This window comes from Dermacentor albipictus, chromosome 2 (assembly GCF_038994185.2).
Source record: "Dermacentor albipictus isolate Rhodes 1998 colony chromosome 2, USDA_Dalb.pri_finalv2, whole genome shotgun sequence".
In the NCBI taxonomy this organism is placed as follows: domain Eukaryota; kingdom Metazoa; phylum Arthropoda; class Arachnida; order Ixodida; family Ixodidae; genus Dermacentor; species Dermacentor albipictus.
In genome coordinates, this window is record NC_091822.1 from 102,965,010 (window position 1) to 102,986,590 (window position 21,581).

At 48.1% G+C, this 21,581-nt stretch overlaps 1 protein-coding gene across 3 annotated transcripts in view; it reads right to left on the reverse strand.

Annotated features, from left to right (window-relative positions):
• Positions 1-21,581, reverse strand: part of LOC135911672 (endothelin-converting enzyme 1-like) — a 181,356-nt gene that overhangs the window by 135,338 nt on the left and 24,437 nt on the right. For all 3 annotated transcript variants that reach the window (XM_070533815.1, XM_070533813.1, XM_070533814.1), the window contains exon 4: positions 19,190-19,327. In XM_070533815.1, coding sequence (XP_070389916.1) covers positions 19,190-19,327 — 138 coding nt within the window. The remainder of the gene's footprint in view (positions 1-19,189; positions 19,328-21,581) is intronic.

Sequence of the window (21,581 nt, forward strand, 5' to 3'; positions counted from 1 at the left end):
AGAAGTCTTTGGCGTCCTTGTCACAGAGACGAATAGTTATGCCGAGCAGAAGCATGAACCAGGGTGGCATGAAATTTCCAAGCAGGAGCTTGAAGCCTTCGTAGGGATGCTTTTTTTATGAGTGTGAACCCTACTTATCACATGTTCTTGTATTGGAGTAGTGACATTTTTTTTATGTGGAAAAAATAAGTAAAGTGATGACCATTAAGAGATTTCAAACAATCCTCAACTGCCTTCATATTACTGACCTATCAAAGGTAAAGAAAAGGGGCAAAGATGGCTACGACCGACTCGAAAAAGTCCGTCGTCTTGTCAATGCTTTGAATGAACGTTTCATACGGCACTACACCCATTTATCGGATCAAGCAGTGGATGAAAGTATGGTACCATTCATAAGACGGTCCTGTTTGAAAGAGTACATGCCAATTAAGCCGATCAAGCGTGGGTATGACGTGTAGTGCCGGGCCGATTCTGCAACAGGCCATATTCTACAGTTGCAGATTTATAAAGGAAAAGACGGTAACTGGCCTGCTAATCTAGCCTTACGAGAGATGTCTTGTTGCTCTCCGAGGATGCCCAAGACAGTTCTGAGTTGTCTGTTCACCGTTTTTTTACTACCATGCAACTACCTAAAATGCTTTCTGAGAACGGCATTCTTGCAACTTGTACTCCGCGCATCAAGCACAAGGACTTCCCGCAGATGATCAAGAGTGGCTAGAAGCTCAAGAAAGGAGATAATTTGCGGTGATCCAAAGGGCCAGTAACTGCATACCAGTGTGTCACAGTCATGTCAAAGTTCCGCAGTCCGGAAGAACTTGTAGAGGACAACAGTAGACGTTCTAGTAACGCTCTTGTAGGAGTCACTTGCCCGAAGGCATTATCTGCTTACAGCACATCGATGGGTGGCATAGATAGGTTTGATCAGGAGCGCAGTGGCTATGCAGCAGACCGCCGTTCTAAAAAAGCGTTGGCACAGAATTTTCTATTATATACTGGGCGCCGCTGTTGTACATGCTTTCCTGCAGTTGTCTGCGGACCATGCTGCACGGCACAGAAGCCAGTTCGAGCGGGCTTTCTCTGCAAAATGCCAACTTCCACTGTGCGTCGAATGGTTTAAGTCATTCCATAAGTGAATATTACCATTGAGTGTTTAAATATATTTCCTGTTACACACTGTCTTTTCATTTCAATCCGCCTGCGGACAGAGGTACAAATCTGTACCACATTTCATTTCTTGTAGTAAAATCAGTGGTACATATATTACCACTTTTCTTTCGAAAACTGCTGCATCATGTTTCTTGAGAAACGTCTCAAACATTTTCTTTTGCCTTCCTGAATGATATTCTTCAATTTTTGTGAATGAAATTTCAAATGAAAATCGCACCTCACAAAGGGATAAGCTGGAGTTACCGGGAAAGGGACACCATTTGGTCGGTCAATATATAGTGAGCCGCGCGTCCGAGCTCTGCCAGTGGGTGAGGTAATCGGTGCGGTGGCTCATTACATTGCCAAATCAAAACACCTATAGAGCTGACTCAAATTTCACATTAGGGAGCATTGTAATATTTGGCGATTTTTGTCGCTAGTGTGGACGTACCACCGTGATCAATATTCGGGTTCGAGGCGAATAGCGTCGAACCCGACGTGGGGCGATTCATGACAGCCACTGTCTGAAACAAATTGGAAAGGGAGCCGCGCTTTCGCTAACCTTTTGCACTCCCACCTGACTAGCCTTGCTACGAAATGACAGCTGACTGCGAGTCACCGGCTGCTAGTGATTATAAGGCGGTTATAGCACGGGCTTAGGGAATAGCGACCATTTCTGCATGCAGCCAAGAATCATGAGTGGCTTCTGTTGCCCACAGCATATCGAGAGCCTTGTCTTCCGTGTTTTTATCAAGTTCATACGATATGCCATCCGGTCCTAATGTCTTGCTTGGCTTCGACAGAAATATTGCCGCTAAAGCTTTCGCAATTTTGAACTTAGCTTGTCGGTGCCGGCGGGCGTAGGTGGCGTGCCTGCCCCAACGGGAAGGCCGTTTTGAACAAGTAAAGGAGGCTGTGCTGCGCTGTGATGCAGGAAAAAAAAATAGGTGTGGGCGAATGTTTCGGCGAATACTTCAGTTGTCTGGCCTGATCCTAACAGGGTGCAGGCTACGGGTTCTGGAAAGCGCCGATCGCGTTCTGTTACGTGGAACGTGTGTAATATAGAGGCAGTTGACGAGGAAGAACCTGAATACGCAGTACGGTTCATCCAGCGGCCACATTCTAAGCGGAGTTCATGGCAGCGTTTTACTGCAGCAGCTTTACTGCAGTAAAGCATGAGGCCTCTAGCTAAACGGAATTTGATTCATGTTCATATCCTGATGCAAGTTCTGCTTGGTGGCGCGGCGCCCAGATGCGCAGGAGTTGTAAATCTGACAAGGTTCGCTATTCATCAACCCACCATGTACGTGTTGCTTCTACTAGTGCCGCAATAAGGGAATGGGATGGGTCCCTCATGGAGTTGGATGGAGTGCTTTCTGATACCGGTCTGTATCGATCCCAGCCCCCGCTCGACATGGCGAAGGCGGCCTATTCCACCTGAAGATAAGCCAAGATGAATCGCACGAGGTCGCTACCCCAGCAGTCGGATTCACATGACCTCGAGGCGGTCGTACTTTTAGCCATCAAGATAACTCCAGTAAGCGTGGTGGCGTGCAAGACTGCTGACGCGGGCGGGTACGCACTGACACGTTATTAAGCAGCGTGAATTGGGTGTCCGTGAATGTGCCCAGCACACAGGCACCACGCGCACTGGAAATGGCTTAACTCTATGTGATGCGAGCCGGGTTAAAATTTCCTGTTACCATATTGGGCAACCAGGATGCTCTGCAGCAGGTTCGCCAACTAGTTGAGGTAAAACCGAGCCGCACGACCGTTGTAGGGGGCGAGCATAGTACGAAGCGATTATAACGTCCGCGTGCTGGAGATGAACCAATACGGCCACCACTTATTGTCATAAACCGCACCACCATGAAAGATCAACACAGGTTTGAAGAGCTGATTGTACGTAGGCTGCAGCCTTCTCTGGAGGGGCAGCAGGCGTAGCGCTCCTACTTTCCAACAGTGAAGGAAATTAGTATGCCAAAAATCGTAAAATGGGTCGCAGGCCATTGGTTCTTGGAGCAGCAGACCTCAAGCACGCAGCTTCCCATATCTCAGACGCTGGCGCAGCCTTCCGACCTACCTGGCGATGCTGCGGCTGTTCCACTGTTAATGTCTTTGGCACACTTGAAGACGTAGCAGCCATCACGGGTTAAGGTTGAACACTAGAATCTAGGTGACTGGCTGGAGCTGTTGCACAACGAAGTGCAAGTTTCTGGGGTGAAAGAAGTTTTGACATAGATGCAGGTTCGACATAGATGGACATCGACGATTACTGCAGCGACCGCGCTCCATCATCACGAAGCTGGAGCACTGCACAGGGTTCCTTGACACTCTCGATTTTCTTTTCAAGGGTGGCTATATGTGAGTGTCCATCTCGAATTCTTTATTCCCCAAGGGAAGTGGCCTGTAGTCTATCGATTGTGATACCCGCAGTGGTCGTGAAATGGACAACCTAAAAGCTGCGCTGTGTGTAGTTGTGACAGCATCGCTTATCACTGTAGTTACTGTTGTCACCTGGCCAGCGTCTTCTACCAGTGAGGCCAGAGCGGCGTAACGGTTGTACACAGGGACTTGTTTTATCGATGGATTTTGAGGGGTTTTTGCTGGCTGTCGAGAACGACGTTGTCGAGCTTTCTGAGTAGCCTTCAACATCGTAAGGCATGTCAGAGAAATGTTGTAATGATCGTTTATTTGGCATATGAGCATCGAAACGATGCTGGTAGTTTAGGCTGCATGGTGTTGTCCTTGCGTGGGTAGGGACAGGGGGACTTGATGTGTCCCTGTTTAAAGCAAGCGCAGAGAGCAAGAGAAGAGAGCTGATTGTGTGAGGGAACAAACGCGACTTAATGATATCTTAGTTGAAATAAAAAAGAAAATGGGGATGGAAGGAGGGAAGATAACCGGTTGTCATAAGGGTTACGGACTGGGTTCCAATAGAATGGAAGTGTAGCAGGGGGTGGCAGAAAGTTAGGTGGATGGATGAAATTAAGAAGTTCGCAAGGATGACATGGCCACAATTAGCACATGACTGGGGTAGTTGGAGAAGTATGGGAGAGACCTTTGCCCTGCAGTGGACGTAGCCAGGCTGATGATGATGATGATGATGATCAGCACAAGGGAGGGCTTGAACGGATGGGAGCGCCGTAGGATATGTTGGATATGGATATACGTAGGATGGGAGCCGTAATACAAGATATGTTCAGGTCACGAATTAGGACCTTGAAGCGTGGTTAGGCATGCATGACCGCTGCCTAGATAGCGACCAGTCACAGCCTTGTGCGTGGGACACGATTGTCCCTTCGTCATGTTCTTCGTCATGGTCAACGCCATTAAGCACAAAGCGACTTAAGTCAGTATCACTGGCGAGGTACGCCTGGATTTCAAGGACGCATTCTTCTGATACTTCTGTCTGTTGCAGTTCTTCGAGCTCCTAAACTAGTGTCATAGCAGACACCCATACTGAAACAGTACTGATAGGTTTGTGTAGGGTGATACATTGGGGAACCTAGAAGTCTCGAGGCAGGCGTCCATGGTCGCTAGAATGATGCGGTTGGCCCTGATGACCACTTGCACCACGATGTCGTTGGTGGCACTGGAGATGTATGTCTCGGTCGTAGCGCAAGGCCTTGTGATGAGTGACGTCCTTTCGACGCTGCCGAAGCTATATTCTGATGCGATGGAAGTAGCATCCGTAGTTCTCTTGGCCCAGGTCTGCGCCATGGCTGCACGGCTGTCATGCTCCGTGCTAGTGGTCCCCGAAAGGGGGGGGGGGGGGCTCCTGGCTTGAAAGGTGGTTTCATAGGTAACGTTCTGCTTTATCGACACACGGTAGCTTTAATGCTCTGCGCCGACGCGGCGACTGCCACGGGGGCACTCGCACTGGCGAAGCCGCAAATATCTCGGCCTGGGTGGCTCAGCAGGAGGATGTAGATGCTGGGGAATCTTGCATAAAGGCGGCACTAGGGATTATGACACCTCCAAAGCGGTCGTTAAACAACAGGGTTCCAGTAGCAGGGAAGAAACTGACAAACGGGGCGAAAATCCGGAGCTACAGAAAAACGTGTCCGAGCAGAACGAGCCTACTGTGCTCTTTACCGTCCTTACAAGATGGTATTATTTTAACTGTATTCACGCCCCAAATTAAACAGTCCACTTACCACAATATTCAAGGCCTTCCTAGCCATAAAAAAGCAAACGGAAAGGCCCCTCCTACAGTACATCAAGTCAAGTGGTTATCGACATGTAATTGTCGATAAGTAGCATTTGCTAAAATCCAGAAGTGTTTGCACGGGGGCTAGATGGGTGGACTGCCTAAATAATTTAAGGCAGCGCTGCTGGAAAAGAACATGTACGAACACTCGAAACAAGAATTCGAGACGAACACGGATCTGCTAGACTTTTGGCGAATATTTCTGAGACCATTCATAATTTATAAAGGCCATCTCTGGGAGATGGCATAATTCTGGTCAGTGAGTTTACCTCTTCGAATAGGTGGACAATGCTCAAAATAACTGGAAATCAACATGTTACCAGAATAAAAAATTAACTTACTTATATATTAAAATTATTAGGAACCTCTATTATTTTCTGGGACATAACGTTATTTTGCATTGTAGGCGGCAAGTTCGCCTGGTATATTCACTTGGAACGAATTTTCAATATGCCATAAAGTGAGAGATATTTATTTGCGTGGTGTGCAAACAAATTCATAGGCATTCCATTTAATAGGTGCTCCAATTCCAAGAACGCGGCTGTCATAACTAGCATGCAAGCCAGCGCGTCTTCGCGCGCTGTCTTGTATGCAGGAGACTTTTAATGGTGGTGTGCATGTCTCGGTGGCGTGATAAAGTAACAGGTTTCGGTGCTGGTGATAACATCATCGAGTACAACTGGCAGATGTTTACGTGTACATATCCATTTAATAAAATGTGTAAATAAAATTCACGGAGCAATCCAGGCAGCCTTCGCAACTAGGCAGAGGCTAACCGCCTTCTTCGTCCATTGCAGAAATGCGCGTTTGAGGAGCGGAATCCGAAGCTGCTACCGTCACTGCTGGTGGAACCTACACGTGTCCACCGATCCTCCCCCTCCCTCCGTTCTCTACTGGCAAGCCGCACCTGCGCACTACTGTCCGATATCAACGGCGTCCCCTATATAACCGCTGCACGACGGTCCCCACATCATTCACGGAGCAATCCAGGCAGCCTTCGCAACTAGGCAGAGGCTAACCGCCTTCTTCGTCCATTGCAGAAATGCGCGTTTGAGGAGCGGAATCCGAAGCTGCTACCGTCACTGCTGGTGGAACCTACACGTGTCCACGGATCCTCCCCCTCCCTCCGTTCTCTACTGGCAAGCCGCACCTGCGCACTACTGTCCGATATCAACGGCGTCCCCTATATAACCGCTGCACGACGGTCCCCACATCATTCACGGAGCAATCCAGGCAGCCTTCGCAACTAGGCAGAGGCTAACCGCCTTCTTCGTCCATTGCAGGTGTGTATCCTGTATCTTTGATTACATCGATCTTAGGCTACTGGATTGCTCCGTTCGTGTTTGTGTCCAGCATGGGTGATAAGCCTCCTTCAACTATAAAAGAACTTGTAAAGGCTATGACTGACTTGAGTGCACAGTTTAACTCTAAGCAAAGTGAACTAAAGCAAGATATAAAGCATGTGATTGAATCTGAAATGGAATCTGTCAAAACTTCAATGGGCTTTATCAATGAAAAGTTCGAAGAATTTAGAACAGAGATCTCTGAGTTCAAAAAGACCCTGTCTGACGTGAAAAACGTAAACCTGGAAATGAAAAAAGAAAACAACCGACTCACAAATGAAGTGAAAACTCTCAGGCACGAATTGACTGAACTGCAGCAGTACAGTAGAAGAAATAACCTTGAAATCAAAGGCATCCCTCCAGCACCCACTGAAAATCTGATTTCAGTGATGACATCGATCTGTCATCTCTTGAGCACCAAGTTCGATGAATCCGATGTTGAAGCTATCCATCGTGTGCCCCCAAAAACAAGGACGAACCCAACATCATTGTTAAGTTTGCTTCCAGGAAAGTGAGAGACAGCATTCTGAAAACAGCGAAAAAGCAACGGCTGAACACTACACTTCTGAGCTTTGACGATCACGAAAATCCCGTGTTCATCAACGAACATTTGTGCCCGGCAAACAAAATTTTGCTACGTAAAGCACGGAAAGCCAAAAAGGAAAAACAGTGGAAACACGCATGGGTATCAGATGGCAAGATCCTGATGCGCAAGACAGATACCTCGCATGTTCCACATATAACCTGTGACGCTGATCTTGCTCAGGTAGCCTAGAAACATGGCCTTTTCCGTCGAGGAAATCAGTGCTAAGTGGCACAAGAGCGAAAACCTTTCCATTTTTCATTGCAATGTTCGCAGTATAAATAAAAATTTAGACCAACTCACTGTACATTTATCGCAACATTCTTTCCAGTATGATCTTATCGCTGTAACTGAAACCTGGCTTAAGAAAGGAGAAATACCGTACATACCGGGTTACACAACGCTATCTTTACCAAGAGATAGCACCGCACGAGGGGGTGGCGTTGCTCTTTTTATAAAAAACGGCATAGATTATCAACAGCTCTCGGATTCCTCTCTGAGCTCTAATACCACAGAAGCACTTTTTATTCGCCTTAAGACAGACGTCGTAATAGGCGTGGTATATCGTCCGCCAAACACGTGCACAAGTCAGTTCATATCTGATATGGAGTCCATTCTGGTTCCTCTGATGTCTTTTAATAATCAGTTAGCAATAGTTGGTGATTTCAATATCGACTTATCAAAGGATGACTGTCCAGATTATATTTTCTTACTGGAATCGTTCAACCTCAAGAATGTTATCAATGTGCCCACTAGAATTACACATCAGTCTGCAACAATTATTGATCACATCTTATGTAACCGTGATATGGATGCCTGCGCTGGTGTTTGTAACCAAAACATTGCTGATCACTGTTCAACTTTTCTGTTTCTGCCACGGTCGGGTATCGATTGTATTTGCCCTACCCATACCAATGTATTTTCACGGGTGGATTACGCGCATGTCAGGCGTTTGCTCGAATCTATTCATTTCGAAAATCTGTGTCACAGTGACGTTCACACAGAATTTGCTAACTTCGTATCTGCTGTTTCCGATGCAATTACTAAGTCAACACTGAAGTTTTCTCGGCGCAACTACAAACATGCCATATGTCCTTGGATTACTGAGGAAATACTCACAGTATTGAAAAAGAAGGATTCATACTATAATAAGCTCAAAAACAACAGAACAAATGCTTATTACTTGAAACAGTTTAAGTATTACAGAAGCAAATCCGTGGCGCTGATGAGAAAATCAAAGAAATTGTATTATACTAATTTGGTTAATCGTCAAGGAAATGACACAAAGCAAGTATGGAAGATTGTAGGAGAACTTACGGGAACAGCTAAAAGAAAACAGATTGTTCCTGTCAACTTGTCAATAGAGACTGCAGACCAGTTTAATCAGTTCTTCACAACACATGGTCAGAACAGTGCGCAACCTACTCCCTTAGCTTCAGTGACATCCGACATACCTCGATGTATTAATAATGAATTCAGTTTCTCGAACATTACTAGCGATGAAGTTGCAAGTGTTGTGGCGAACATGCCCACGAATAAAGCGGCCGGGCCAGACGGCATAATGGCTAAGGTAATCAAGGACAACATTGATTTGTTTTGTGTTCCTTTGTGAAGAATATTCAATCATGCGATACACTCTAGCTTATACCCCGATACTTTAAAAGTTGCAAAAGTTGTTCCGATATTTAAAACTGGTGACCCTAACAACCCGTCTAGTTACAGGCCAATATCTGTACTGAGTGTCGTCAATACCATTTTTGAAAAATTAATTGCTTTCCAACTGAAAACCTTTCTTGATGTTAATCATATTATTTGTCCTCAGCAACACGGATTTGTTTCTAGCAGGTCCACGTCCACGGCTGTAGTTACTCTATCACAGCTTATCCTATCTGCTCTTCATAACCATAATGTTGCTGTAAGCGTATTTATAGACATCAAAAAAGCTTTCGACACAGTTTCACACTCCATTCTTTTAATGAAACTGGAAGCATATGGTGTGCGTAGCGGGGCCCTTGAATTCTTTAAAAGTTATCTTTCTTCACGACAGCAGCAAGTTGTCCTCAAACAGTTCAAGTCTGCATACCAAACTGTTACGTGTGGTGTACCCCAGGGGTCAGTTCTGGGACCGCTTTTATTTTCGCTCTTTATTAATGACCTCCCCAATGCAATACAGTGTTCTCAAATTTTGATGTATGCGGATGACACTGCACTTATCTTTACTGGCAACTCACTTGAATCAATAGAAAATCCTATTAACAATGAACTCCAACGTATCTCGACCTGGTTTCGTAATAATCATCTAACTTTAAACACTGAAAAAACTAAATATGTTATTTTTCGTTCAAAACAAAAGTGTATTGAATTAAGTGATTTTTCTATATGTGTTGGGAAGAAGAAGAAGACCACGGAGTGCAGGCGTGCTTCGTGTCGGCTCCTCTATTTTCCTATGTTTTTGGCGGATTATCGAGCTTCTCGTGGTAATTCTTCTTACCAGCAATCGGCGGACTCATCAGGACTCCCACGACACCAAGTTTCGCCAGGTGGGCCCATCTTCTGGCCGATAAGCAGCGCCTTTTGTCCCGCCACGCAGGCGGGGCAAGCTAAGCCTATCTCCACGTATAGGCCACTATTGCCCGGCCGCCGCGGCGGCAGGGCGTGCCAAGCCTACCGTGTCGCCGGACCTCATTAGAGCTCCCAGTCTCCGACGGCAAAGTGTCAGGCTTTTCCTGACGTTAAATGGAAGTTGTCCAGGTAGACGGAACAGATATTAGGCCGGAAGATTTCCGCGAAGGAGCGGGGTGGTGCAATGTCAAGAGGAAGAAACAGGCCGACGGTGCGACCGAGTCGGCCCATAACCAGCATGGGCACATGCAGCGACGGACGGTAGCCATGTCGACAGCGGGAGTCACTACAGCGCTGTACAAAAGGAAGTACGCCCGTCAAGTGAAGCAGATTGCCATGGCAAGCCGAATGCCAGAGTTACCGCCGGACGATTACAAAATCGTCGTACGCCCCCGAGGCGGCTTCAACGTGCGCGATTACGGGACGGATCGCATTTACTGCTGCCTACGTAACGCGGCGGGTGTAAGCAGAGAAGCGGCCGGGGAAGATAGCATCTGCCTCAACGTTAAGCAGAACGTGGTGGTGCTCAGCACGCCGTCTGAAGACAGAGCCAAACGCTACGGAGCCATTAGCAAGCTTTGCATCGGAGACCGAGAGTTCGAGGCGAATAGCTATCAAGCCGCCCCGGAGAACACTTCCAAGGGCCTGATTAGGAACATTTCCAAGAGCGAGAGCCCGGCAGACATCATCGCTAATCTAGTGACGAAGCGCAACCCCGGAGTGCTGCACGCGAAACGCATGAGCAACACGGACAACATAATCGTTTTGTTCGACGGATTCCACGTACCGAGATACGTATATTACGGCCCCATGCTCGTCAGATGCTCCCTCTACAGGAAGCAGATTGACGTGTGCTACGAGTGCGGAAGGCTGGGACACCGCGCCGACGTGTGCCCCTATCCCAACGACAAGATTTGCCGTGGATGCGGATGCAACAATCCGTCGCCTGACCATCAATGCGAGCCGCGCTGTCGACTGTGCGGCAAGGGACACTTCACGGGAGACCGCAGGTGCAAGGCGAGGTACAAGACCCCATACATAGTCAAGCGTCGCCAAATAGAGCGAAAAAGACAAGAAGAGGAAGAAGCAGCTACAGCGTACGGCAGCGGTTACAACAGCAGCAGCGACTGTAATGGCAACGCCGGCTACTACCTCAATTTTCCGGAGATAGACCGTCATTCAGTCACCGACAACCGAAGAGGACGATCGACTAGCCGTGGCGGGAAGGGCGGCGCGGGAAAATCCCGATCCCGATCCCACTCTCGCAACCGAACACAGACGCCGAGAGGTACGTCGATGACGCGCGGTGGCGGCGGTTCGGGCACCGCAGCTGTGGGCCACATCAACCAGCAAAGTCAGCAGCAGCAGCCGTGGCAGCAACAAGGTCACAGGAGCACTGGGCAACAGGTGAGCTGGGCGGCTGTCGCCGCTTCTCCCGGCGGCGGAGGCGCTTCGGCGGGCCGCTCTGGCGGGCCTACCGTCGGCGGTGGCGGTGGGAACGAGCTCGAGCGAGTGATAGAGCGAGTCCTAAAACAACGTTTAGAACCACTAGAATCATTAATTGGCGAGCTTAAACGCGAAAATGCGCTCCTTAGAGAGGAGAATATCAAATTGAAAGGCGAGGCTCCACAACCGCAGCAACCATCGCAACGTCAAACGACGATGTCGCCGTCCTCGGCGCCTCGATCACCGACTCCATCACGGCCTGAGCCGGCCGAGATGGACACGGACAACGAGGGCAGCTCGAGGGAGACGGCGGATGAACGCGACGATCGTCCCGTTACCGCGAAAAGGATCGCACTAGATCCCGCAAGACCCGAGAGCAAACAGGGATGCGGCCGTTACGAGAAACTACAGAAACGTGTAGACAACATCGAGAAGAGCCTCGAGGAAAGTTTTACAAAACAGACGGCTCATATGAACGAAATGTTCAGTAATGCGCTAGCTAAGCTCTCTGAACAAATAACACAAATGTTCGCCGCGCACTTGGCGCGCATAGACGACATAGAAGCGAGGCTATCGCCAGCTGCAGGCAGACCAATCAGAACAATGAGCAAGCCGTACGCTAGACAGCAACAACACAATCAGCAGCAGCAAAACACACTTACAGACGTAGAGATTCAACCGCAGGTGCAACCGCAGCAGCAACCAAGTCGCCTCGATGGTGACGGGTTAAATTAAACGCAGGCATCACCATGGCTACACACGCAACGAAGCACACTAACACTGGGAAACAACAATACACAATCTGGCAGTGGAACTGCCGGGGCTACAGGAGGAAGCGGGGTAATCTCCAGCAATTCATACGCAGCCGTGAGACTAAACCGGACGTGATCCTTTTACAGGAGACAAACCATCCGGTTAAACTTGCCGGCTACAAAGCCATAGACGCGACCGCGACGGAGAACAGGCAAAGAAGGAAACGAGCTACACCCCGCGTGGCGGGTGGCGCTAGGCCGGGGGCGATGGTGCCGCGCCGGCCGTCTCCCCCGCCACGCCCGTTGCCGGTCGCCGCCGTGCTCGTTCGACGTAATATCACTGTGGCGCAGCGAGAGCTTGCCTGCGTAAATGTTCCTCACGTGTTCGTAGAATTAATCCCTAAGAGCGGCCGAGGACTCTTCGTCCTTAACGTGTATAGTAAACCCACGCTGCAGCACAGATTCGGGGAACTACTGCGGGGCGCACGCGCGGCTTCCGGCGGCGAGCCTCTACTTGTTGCGGGCGACTTTAACGCACCCCACGGAGCCTGGGGCTACACCCGAGAAACACCCAAGGGCAAACACCTTTGGGAAGACTCGCAAGACCAAAGGCTTGCACTGATCGCGAATCCCGCCGATCCTACACGCAGAGGGAACAGCGTGAGTGCCGATACGTTACCAGACCTTGCGTTCGTTTCAAATGTTACAACAGCGCACTGGCAAAATACGCAGGAAGATTTGGGGAGCGACCACGCGCTGATCGAGATCACGATAGGCACGGGCCCGAGCGGTCGTGGTACTAACCCTGAGGGCAAAGGTCGTAAGCTCAAACTCGTGAAGTGGGACATGTTCCGCAAGAAGCGAGAAGAAGCGGGGCGAGGCGACGAGCCGATTACGGACATAGATGAGTGGACCGAGACGCTCAGAAGGGACGTAGGCGCAGCAACTAGCGATGTTCCGCCAGAAGCGAACCTCGAAATAATTGACAGTAGGCTCCTACACATGTGGGAAGCAAAGCGAGCCCTCCTAAAGAGATGGAAATGCCAAAGACATAATAAGGCGTTGCGCAAACGCATAGCACAATTAGACAGAGGCATCGAAGAACACGCACTTCAGGTATGCAGGGCACAATGGGAAGACACGTGCAACGGCCTCGAGAGGCAGATGACCGGGGCGAGCGCTTGGCGCCTTTTTAGACACCTATTAGATCCGGAGGAGACTCGGTCCGCTCAAGGCCACAAGACTCGTAGACTAGTCAGAGATTATAGAGGTGATAACTTCCTCGACGCACTACGTGACCGTTATTTTAAGAAGGCTGAAAGCATCCAGCACGCCGAATACGACGGCGTCACAAACGAGAAACTGGACGCGGAATTTAGCGAATCGGAAATTCGGATAGTCCTGTTCGAACTCAACACTCGATCGGCGCCCGGCCCTGACCGGGTTACCAACAAGACTCTCCGCAACCTAGACGACGAGTCAATCTCCCGACTCGCGGCCTACGTCAATGAGTGCTGGCGAGAGGGTTCGATTCCCGCAGCGTGGAAACGGGCCCGCGTTATCATGATTCCTAAACCTGGCAAGCAAGTTACGCTCGATAATCTAAGACCGATTTCCCTTACCTCGTGCGTCGGCAAAGTCATGGAACACGCAGTTCTCACCCGCGTGACAGACTTTCTCGAAGATCATGACGCGTTCCCGCACACCATGCTAGGATTCCGCCGCAACCTCTCCGCACAGGACGTATTGCTTCAGCTTAAACACCAGATCGTAGACGACACTACCAGCTCCACTAAGGCAATTCTAGGCTTAGACATTAAAAAGGCCTTTGACACCGTTAAGCACGAATCGATCTTAAAAACAATTAGAACATTAGGACTAGGCGAAAGAATGTATAATTACGTTAGAGATTTCCTCGCGGGCAGGCGCGCATGCGTCGTCGTCGGCGACGAGGAATCGCCGGAATTTGAGACGGGTCCGTGCGGCACGCCGCAAGGATCCGTCATATCGCCATTACTCTTTAATTTAGTTCTACTTGGTCTACCCGAGAAATTAACAGAAATAGAAGGATTACATCACAGTCTCTACGCGGATGACATCACCCTCTGGGTTCCCGGGGGAGGATCTGACGGTCACGTCGAGCGAACGCTACAGGCAGGAGTAGATGCGGTTCAGAATTACTTGCGTGGAACGGGCCTCGAGTGCTCGGCTACCAAGTCCGAACTCTTACTCTACAAACCCACAAGGAGAGGTCGTAAAACCCTGCGCGAAGAGGAACGGGAATATTCGAAAATACGCATCACATTGGCAGATGGTACTCCCGTACCGCACGTAGAGAAAATTAGAATACTAGGGTTACACCTGCAGGCAAACGGCCATAACGGAGAGACGGTGCGAATACTTCGTCGTTCGGTAGATGACACGATCCGACTCTTGCGTCGCATCACGAATAGACGCAATGGTATGCGTGAAGAGTGCGCGATCCGTCTCGTACAGGCGTACGCGATAAGCCGCATAGCGTATGTTGCCCCCTACCTGAGGTGGATCGGGTCCGAAAAAAACAAACTCGAATGCATGATCCGAAAGGCTTTCAAGAGGGCGATCGGCGTTCCACTCAACGCGAGCACCGACAAGTTTCTTGAGCTCGGAGTTCACAACTCCCTTAACGAGTTAATCGAGGCGCACGACATTGCACAATACGAACGCTTATCGAGGTCAAAGGCAGGTCGATGCATCCTCGAGACGCTCAGCATCGCGTACCACACCCAGCATGGAGAAAAGACGGCGGTTCCCGCCTCTGTTCGCAACCGCCTGATCATCCCGCCGCTTCCCAAGAACATGCACCCTACGCACCACACCGGGAGACGCAACAAACGAGCAAGCGACCTACAGAAGAAGTTCGGTAACAGCAACGAGGCGGTATACGTAGACGCGGCTCCATATGGAGGAGGGAGAAGCGCACACGCGATAGCGGTTGTAGACCGCTCGGGTAAGTGCCTCGCGAGCGCCACGGTGACCACGGGACACACGGAGGCGGCCGAAGAAGCCGCGATAGCCCTAGCACTCGTCGCGGTGCCGAACGCTGCGATCGTGATCAGCGACTCGCAGGCGGCAATCCGCGGCTTCGCGCGCGGTCGTGTCTCGCGGGAAGCGGCCCGCATACTCCAAATTTCTGACGACGGCGACTCGTCATCGCCCTCGCAACGCCAAAATTCTACGGTCTTCCTCCTCTGGACCCCGGCACATACCGATGTTCCGCTCGCGGGCAACGAGGCGGCCCACGCCACGGCTCGAGGTCTCACACGCCGAGCCGCCGCTGATTATGTGGCCGCCTCCGCCCCCGAGAGCGGGGCATCGGATCTGCCGGATCGGGACACTACAACAGAAACACAACAAGAAGCACACTGGGCGTGGGGCGATCGCCTAACCACGTTCAGAGACCTCACCCAACACTACAGACTCGAAAGACGCACATTCCCGCCACCGCACGACAAATTGAACAGGAACGAGGCCGTAACGTTACGCTTGCTCCAAACACACACCTACCCTAGCCCCGCTATCTTACACCACTGCTATCCGCGTTTATATTCAACAGACGCGTGTAAAACATGCGGACAGAGAGCAACGCTGCGACACATGCTCTGGGAGTGTGCCGGCAACAACGGCAATCAGACCAGCTCCGTTGGTGACGCGTCCATAATCGCGGCCGTTGCCAGGGTGGGAGAAGGCTCGAGCTCCGTTCTTCCCGACGCCGCCCCGGATGCGGGAGCCGCCGGGGACCTTCTCCGTAGGCGTCGCCGCCGCTGGGAGGCGGCTATCAGAAGTTCAGAGCTGGCAGACCAGCTCTGGGCCGTCCGGCAAGCCGAAGATGCCGCTCGAGTCCAAGGACTTCGAGCCGTCACCTGAGGTCACCACAGCAAGCACTGCCGGACTATTCTTTATTAAAGTTTCTTCTTCTTCTTCTTCTTCTTCTATATGTGTTGACAACAATGTTATTGATAGTGTGTCTTCTTTTAAATATTTACGGGTCATGTTCGACTGCCACTTGTCTTGGAAGGAACAGGTGCACAGTGTGTGTAAAAAGGTTGCGTACGGTTGTTTTACCTTGTCTAAGGCACGGCGGCACTTTCCACCTGCTATTCTTAGATCACTGTATTTTTCATTATGTCACAGTCATCTCAGTTATTGCAGTGAATCATGGGGAATCACATACAAAACGTATTTAACACCATTGCTAAGACTACAAAAACGTGCCTTGAAAACCATGGGATTACCTTCTTCGAATAGTTCTAACAATAACATTTTTGACGCAATGCAAATCATGTCATTCACAACCTTACGCGATTACAAAATAGCTCTTATGGTTAATAATATTATAAATACCAACTACCCCTTACCTCTTGGTGCATTCAGTATTCCCGTCCGCAACACTAGACAAGCCAGCAATGGCAATTTTAACCTTCCTATTTGCCATAATGCGTACGGAGAAAGACGAATAGAATTTACAGGAGCGAAAATTTGGAACTCGTTGCCAATTGAAGTAAAGCAAGCTAGGAATTTCAAACTGACATGCAAGAAACATTTTTTGGGAATGGAAGCAGGGCTACAAAGTTAGTTTTTCTTCAATGTGTTTGTGATTGCTGTACTATATGTTATTTTGTATTGGACCGCTTACTAGCCTCATTGGCTATCGGTCCAAATATCTGTGTATACATTTTGTTTGTGTTACTCAATAAAGACTTCTTGATTCTTGATTCTTGTATGTCACAGTGACAGTGATACCCAGGTCACATATACCAAGTAGCGGGTGTCGTGTCATATGTCTGGCTGCACAATCTCAGGGATCACCCAACGAAAAAAGGCTAGAAGCATACCCAATACGGAAAAGTGATTGCAACTTGCTCAAACACTTCGTGTTTAAAATGCCTGCCGATCCGAAATATAGTGGAGTAAAACGAATTACGACGTCTTCATACACCCTTACGCAATGGGTGACGAGCTACAGTGCCTTCTGCAGTGAGACTGGCCATTTTAATCCCCAACTCGCTCAGGAAGATTTAAAATGCATGTTCAATCACCTTCTAACTTTTTTACTTTTTACAGGTGGTAGTTTCTTACCGGCTTATGACAGTAATCGCCTTATGGCTCAGCCAAAACTTCTTCTACTGTATTCCATCATTTTTCATTTTGGTTACAGAATCTACCGCGAAAGCGACCTGCATGATTATATTGGGCGGACGCCGCGAACAGCGTTGTATATCGCAAAATTTACGCGAAACTGAACGATTACCTTGGAATATTCTGTGATTTCTACAAAAGTAGCAAACACACTTGACATTGACTTCGGATTTCGGCGGCCAGTGAACGTGGCCGAAGCTATTGTGACTTAATCGTTGAGTGTCTTTCAGCGCGTAAGTTAGAAAAATAAACAGCTGCATTCGTAACTCAAATTTACAGCAGAGTTCGCTTCTTCATCTCCACTGAAGAGCGACAGAAGCCATACGAGCGAATGCATTGGTGGTGGCAAAGTCCACTGTGCAAGTTATGGCAGTAATGATGGCGCGCCCACTTCAATCAAGTACTAGGGGAGCAAGGATGCAATAACGACGCGTTATGTATAGAAGAGTCTCTCCGTGAAACGAGCTCCTACTGACTAGACTGCAGTGCAATGCAGCTTACTTGACTAGGTCAGGATGAATTTTCAGAGATGGATTTCACAAACCTTCATTTGCTCGAAAAGTTTCTGGAATAGGTTTTTACAAAACAAGGGAAGACGGGGTTGCGGGATGGTGTGGAGTCTATCATTCTAGTGAAAGGCACAATGGAGTGCGCAGTTTATTATCTGCGATAAATTTAGAAGAGAACATTCTTTCTGGAATATATAAAGGGCCTTTATGAAAACACCGCTACATTTTTTATTCTTTTCACAGTGTAGGATTAGTTCTATGATAATATACAGATTTTTTGAGGAATGCAAATTAACCCAATTTAATTTTTATGGTTATATTATACATATATGTACACAATAATTCCCAAAATTACAGCCTTTATTGTGGAGGGGAGACGGAAGAGCATGCAGCGCGACCAAACGGAAATGCAGTGCTGAATTGAGGGCAGAGAAAAATTTTATGCTTCAGCCGAGACAAGCTATCGGGAGGTTCAATTAGGCACCGCCATGTACAGAAAAAAAACGCACATTTTCGCTGCAATTGGACGATCCAAATAAAATGGTCCTCCAAGCGCGTACTTTCCACTATGTATGCTCAAGAAGACACCTTCATGGTACCTTTGCAATATCTTAGGACACTAATTTCACACTTCTAGAACCGACCTTACTAGAAACATTCGAGTAACTCCGCTTCTTCGAAGTGAACCAGATAACTGTCACGGGCACACTTTTATTGAATAGGTTTTATTCACTTCTTTCAGCATTCACTTTCATGTTTCTCTCCGCCACTTGCGTGAGTGTGCGTGAGTGCACGCGTGTGTGTGTGCGTGTGTTTGGTGCAACTTATGATGGTCTGCGCCGGACCACCGTCCGCTGAACTTCACTCCTCAAAGAGGCAGGACGTGTCTCGAGTGAGCTCCTGAACAACACTCTGCAGTGTTGTGAACGCGGTTGAAATCATGGATACATAACCTGCAATGTGTGGGGTGTAATGATAATGAATACGTCTGGCAATCTCCGCTAAATGTCCAATGAATTTGTGTGCGTGTGTCCGGTGGCTTACTCTATTCATATTCATAAGTTCTATTCACAGAGAGGAAAACAATGCTTGAGATGAGATACCTTAAACGCAGGCAAATTTAAAGAAATGTAAATCTCCCCACCGTTCTTTAGTGCATCTGTTAAAAAGCAATCATCGAGGCTTAGTAACCAGCAAAGGCATATCCTTTTTGAGATTGGTAACCATGAATCACCGCTATGGAATGCCAAATAGCCTAATCTATATTCTACATTTGCAGCACGTTAAGCCATACTACAACAGACGCGTGTGCGCGTGTGCGGCGAAAACAGTCATACGTGCAGCACACGTGTCCTCACATCTGCAGCAGGCATGCAAGTGGCATGTGCCGTGCTCACCTCGTCGCGCTTGGAGTCGATCGTCGTCAAGCACGCCTTAATGAGTGCCATCGCTTTCTGCCAGGCGGTCTGTCCTGTGGCCGGGACATTGCTGGTGTAAGCGGCATATATGGAAATCTGTTCGACGTCCAATTGAGTCTGCGCACGAAGTGGGCAAATTGATATACTTTTTTCTTGCGATTGATCAGATCAATGTGTATTAATTGATCAAGGTACTGAAACACTAAACATAACGGTTGGGCTCAGGTTCAAGTCGCTCCTATTTTGTTTGTTAAGTTGTGGTTAGGAGAAACTTCTGTTCGAAGAAACAGTTGCGGCTCAGAGGACTGAAACTTCAGCAGGCTAATTTGATCGCGCAACGAGTGCCGCCTCATCCCGCAAGTCCTTGCGAGGAACCACTCTTGATCTCCAGATTTTAGGTCAAGCATCATTTTCAGTAAGCAGAAGCAGTACTACTTCTTTTCACTTTTCGTGTAAAAAAATCTACTTTCGCTAGTGTTTCCCAACTCAACCACTCGAATTTCACATGTAGGATTTTGCAGAGAGGTTGCATACATATGCCGTACATAAAACTAGCCTTTATATGCTATAAGAAGTGTTTTTCGCAGATGCCCTTTAATTGAAATGTGCTACGTTGACTAGGAGTGGGGTGTAAACAACACGAATGGATCCTATGCATTTTGTTGGCTTTGTGCACTAAATGTGCACTGCAATACCTGCTAGGAAGTATGTCTTATAAATGTTGTGGTAATAAAGAGCATTAAATTTATTATTTGAGATCTTCGAACTCTCAGCTCAAAGTTCTATTTTTGCAGTATGGAGATTTTTCAACATCAAAACTTTGGCAGACACAATTGTAATTTCTATGTGTGCGATAATATTTGTGCTTATTTTTCAGCGCAAGCATCTTCTCCGAATAAGGAGGAAGTTCCTGAGTGAGGTGGCAATAACTTGCAGAAACAACGGCGTTATAGTTATCCTCAGGGCCTCACCATCCTGTGGTCATGCGAGTACTGCCCAACATGCCGACGTCAGCTCCCTGCCTCGAAAGTTCTGGCCCGATCACCGTCCTCGGCATCTCGCCCAATTTCCAACCTCGGGGCCCTACCTAACCCAACATCATTCATTCACCTGCCATGACGGGAGATGTCTCTTTGGCCCTTGTTCGTATATAAACACCCAGTGTGCCCCATTTATCTCCACGGAAAATGCCTCTTTGTTTTCACTAATTTGTACATAAACTGTTATGGAATTATTTCTCAGTTTTCTTCTACTACTGCTTTCATGTGTGTGGAATTTTTGCTTCATAACTAATATACGTCTCTCGCATTTTCCTAGCTACTAATCGATGCAGACACTACGGGGACAATTGCTATAAAAATGCCACTAGCCAAACGTTTGCCCTAATAATGACAGCGTACATCAGAGCAAGCGTACTTAACTGTATCCTCATGGAAAGAGCTTCGGTCAAACGATGACAATAATGGAAAGGATATGACTCAGCGCTCGTCCTGCCACACAACGACTACTGCATTGGCCTAGCAATCGGTCAATCCTGGCTCTAACTCTGGGTCAGCGTTGGATTAGGTTGGACTTCGTCCATATGACAGTGTTGGTTCAGGGCTGTTGACAATTTATGCCAAATTTGGGCCATGAGTGGTTCAATACTGCGGTGCTGCCTGGGTGCGCATGCGCAGCGTTGTTAAAGGGGTCCTGTTCCCGTTTTATAGCTGCCGAGTTCTACATCACAACGCGTTCAATGTGTTATATTGAGGTAAGTGCAAAAAGTAATTAGAAAAGTTCACCTCTGCGAAAAGTCCTTTAACTTACAATTTCGACATAAATGTAAAGGACCAAAAGAGGCAGACCCATTCGCATTTCGCTCTTTTAGCGAGGACTCCTGCTGCTTCCGATCAAAACACGGGTTACATACCGTAGTACCGGATATTTTTTCCCAATATTGCATTCCGTTTGTAGTCTCGCTTATTACGGTGGTGCCGTCTAGTTAACGCACTTGCAAATGCACCTTCTCTAGTTCAGTAAGCTTTATTAACAGCGATCGGATGTTCGCCGAAAAACAAAAAAAATGACCTTTATACACTGTTCATGAGTACGTGCTACGTGCAAATACTGATTTATGCATTATATTTCATGTGTAGACCTACGGGAAGCGCACGTGATAAATTGAGTGCCGGAATGAATTTGCATTGCATGGTTTACGATATTAATAGAAATATTTCACAGAATCTGCATGTTGTAGCACTTATCAGGTCAATAAATCGCACCAACTATGAAATGCAGTCAATAAATAACCATATTATTGCACTGTGCAATAAACATCCTGAAATTATAAAATACGCAGACGAAACCACTAGAATTTAATAAAAAAATT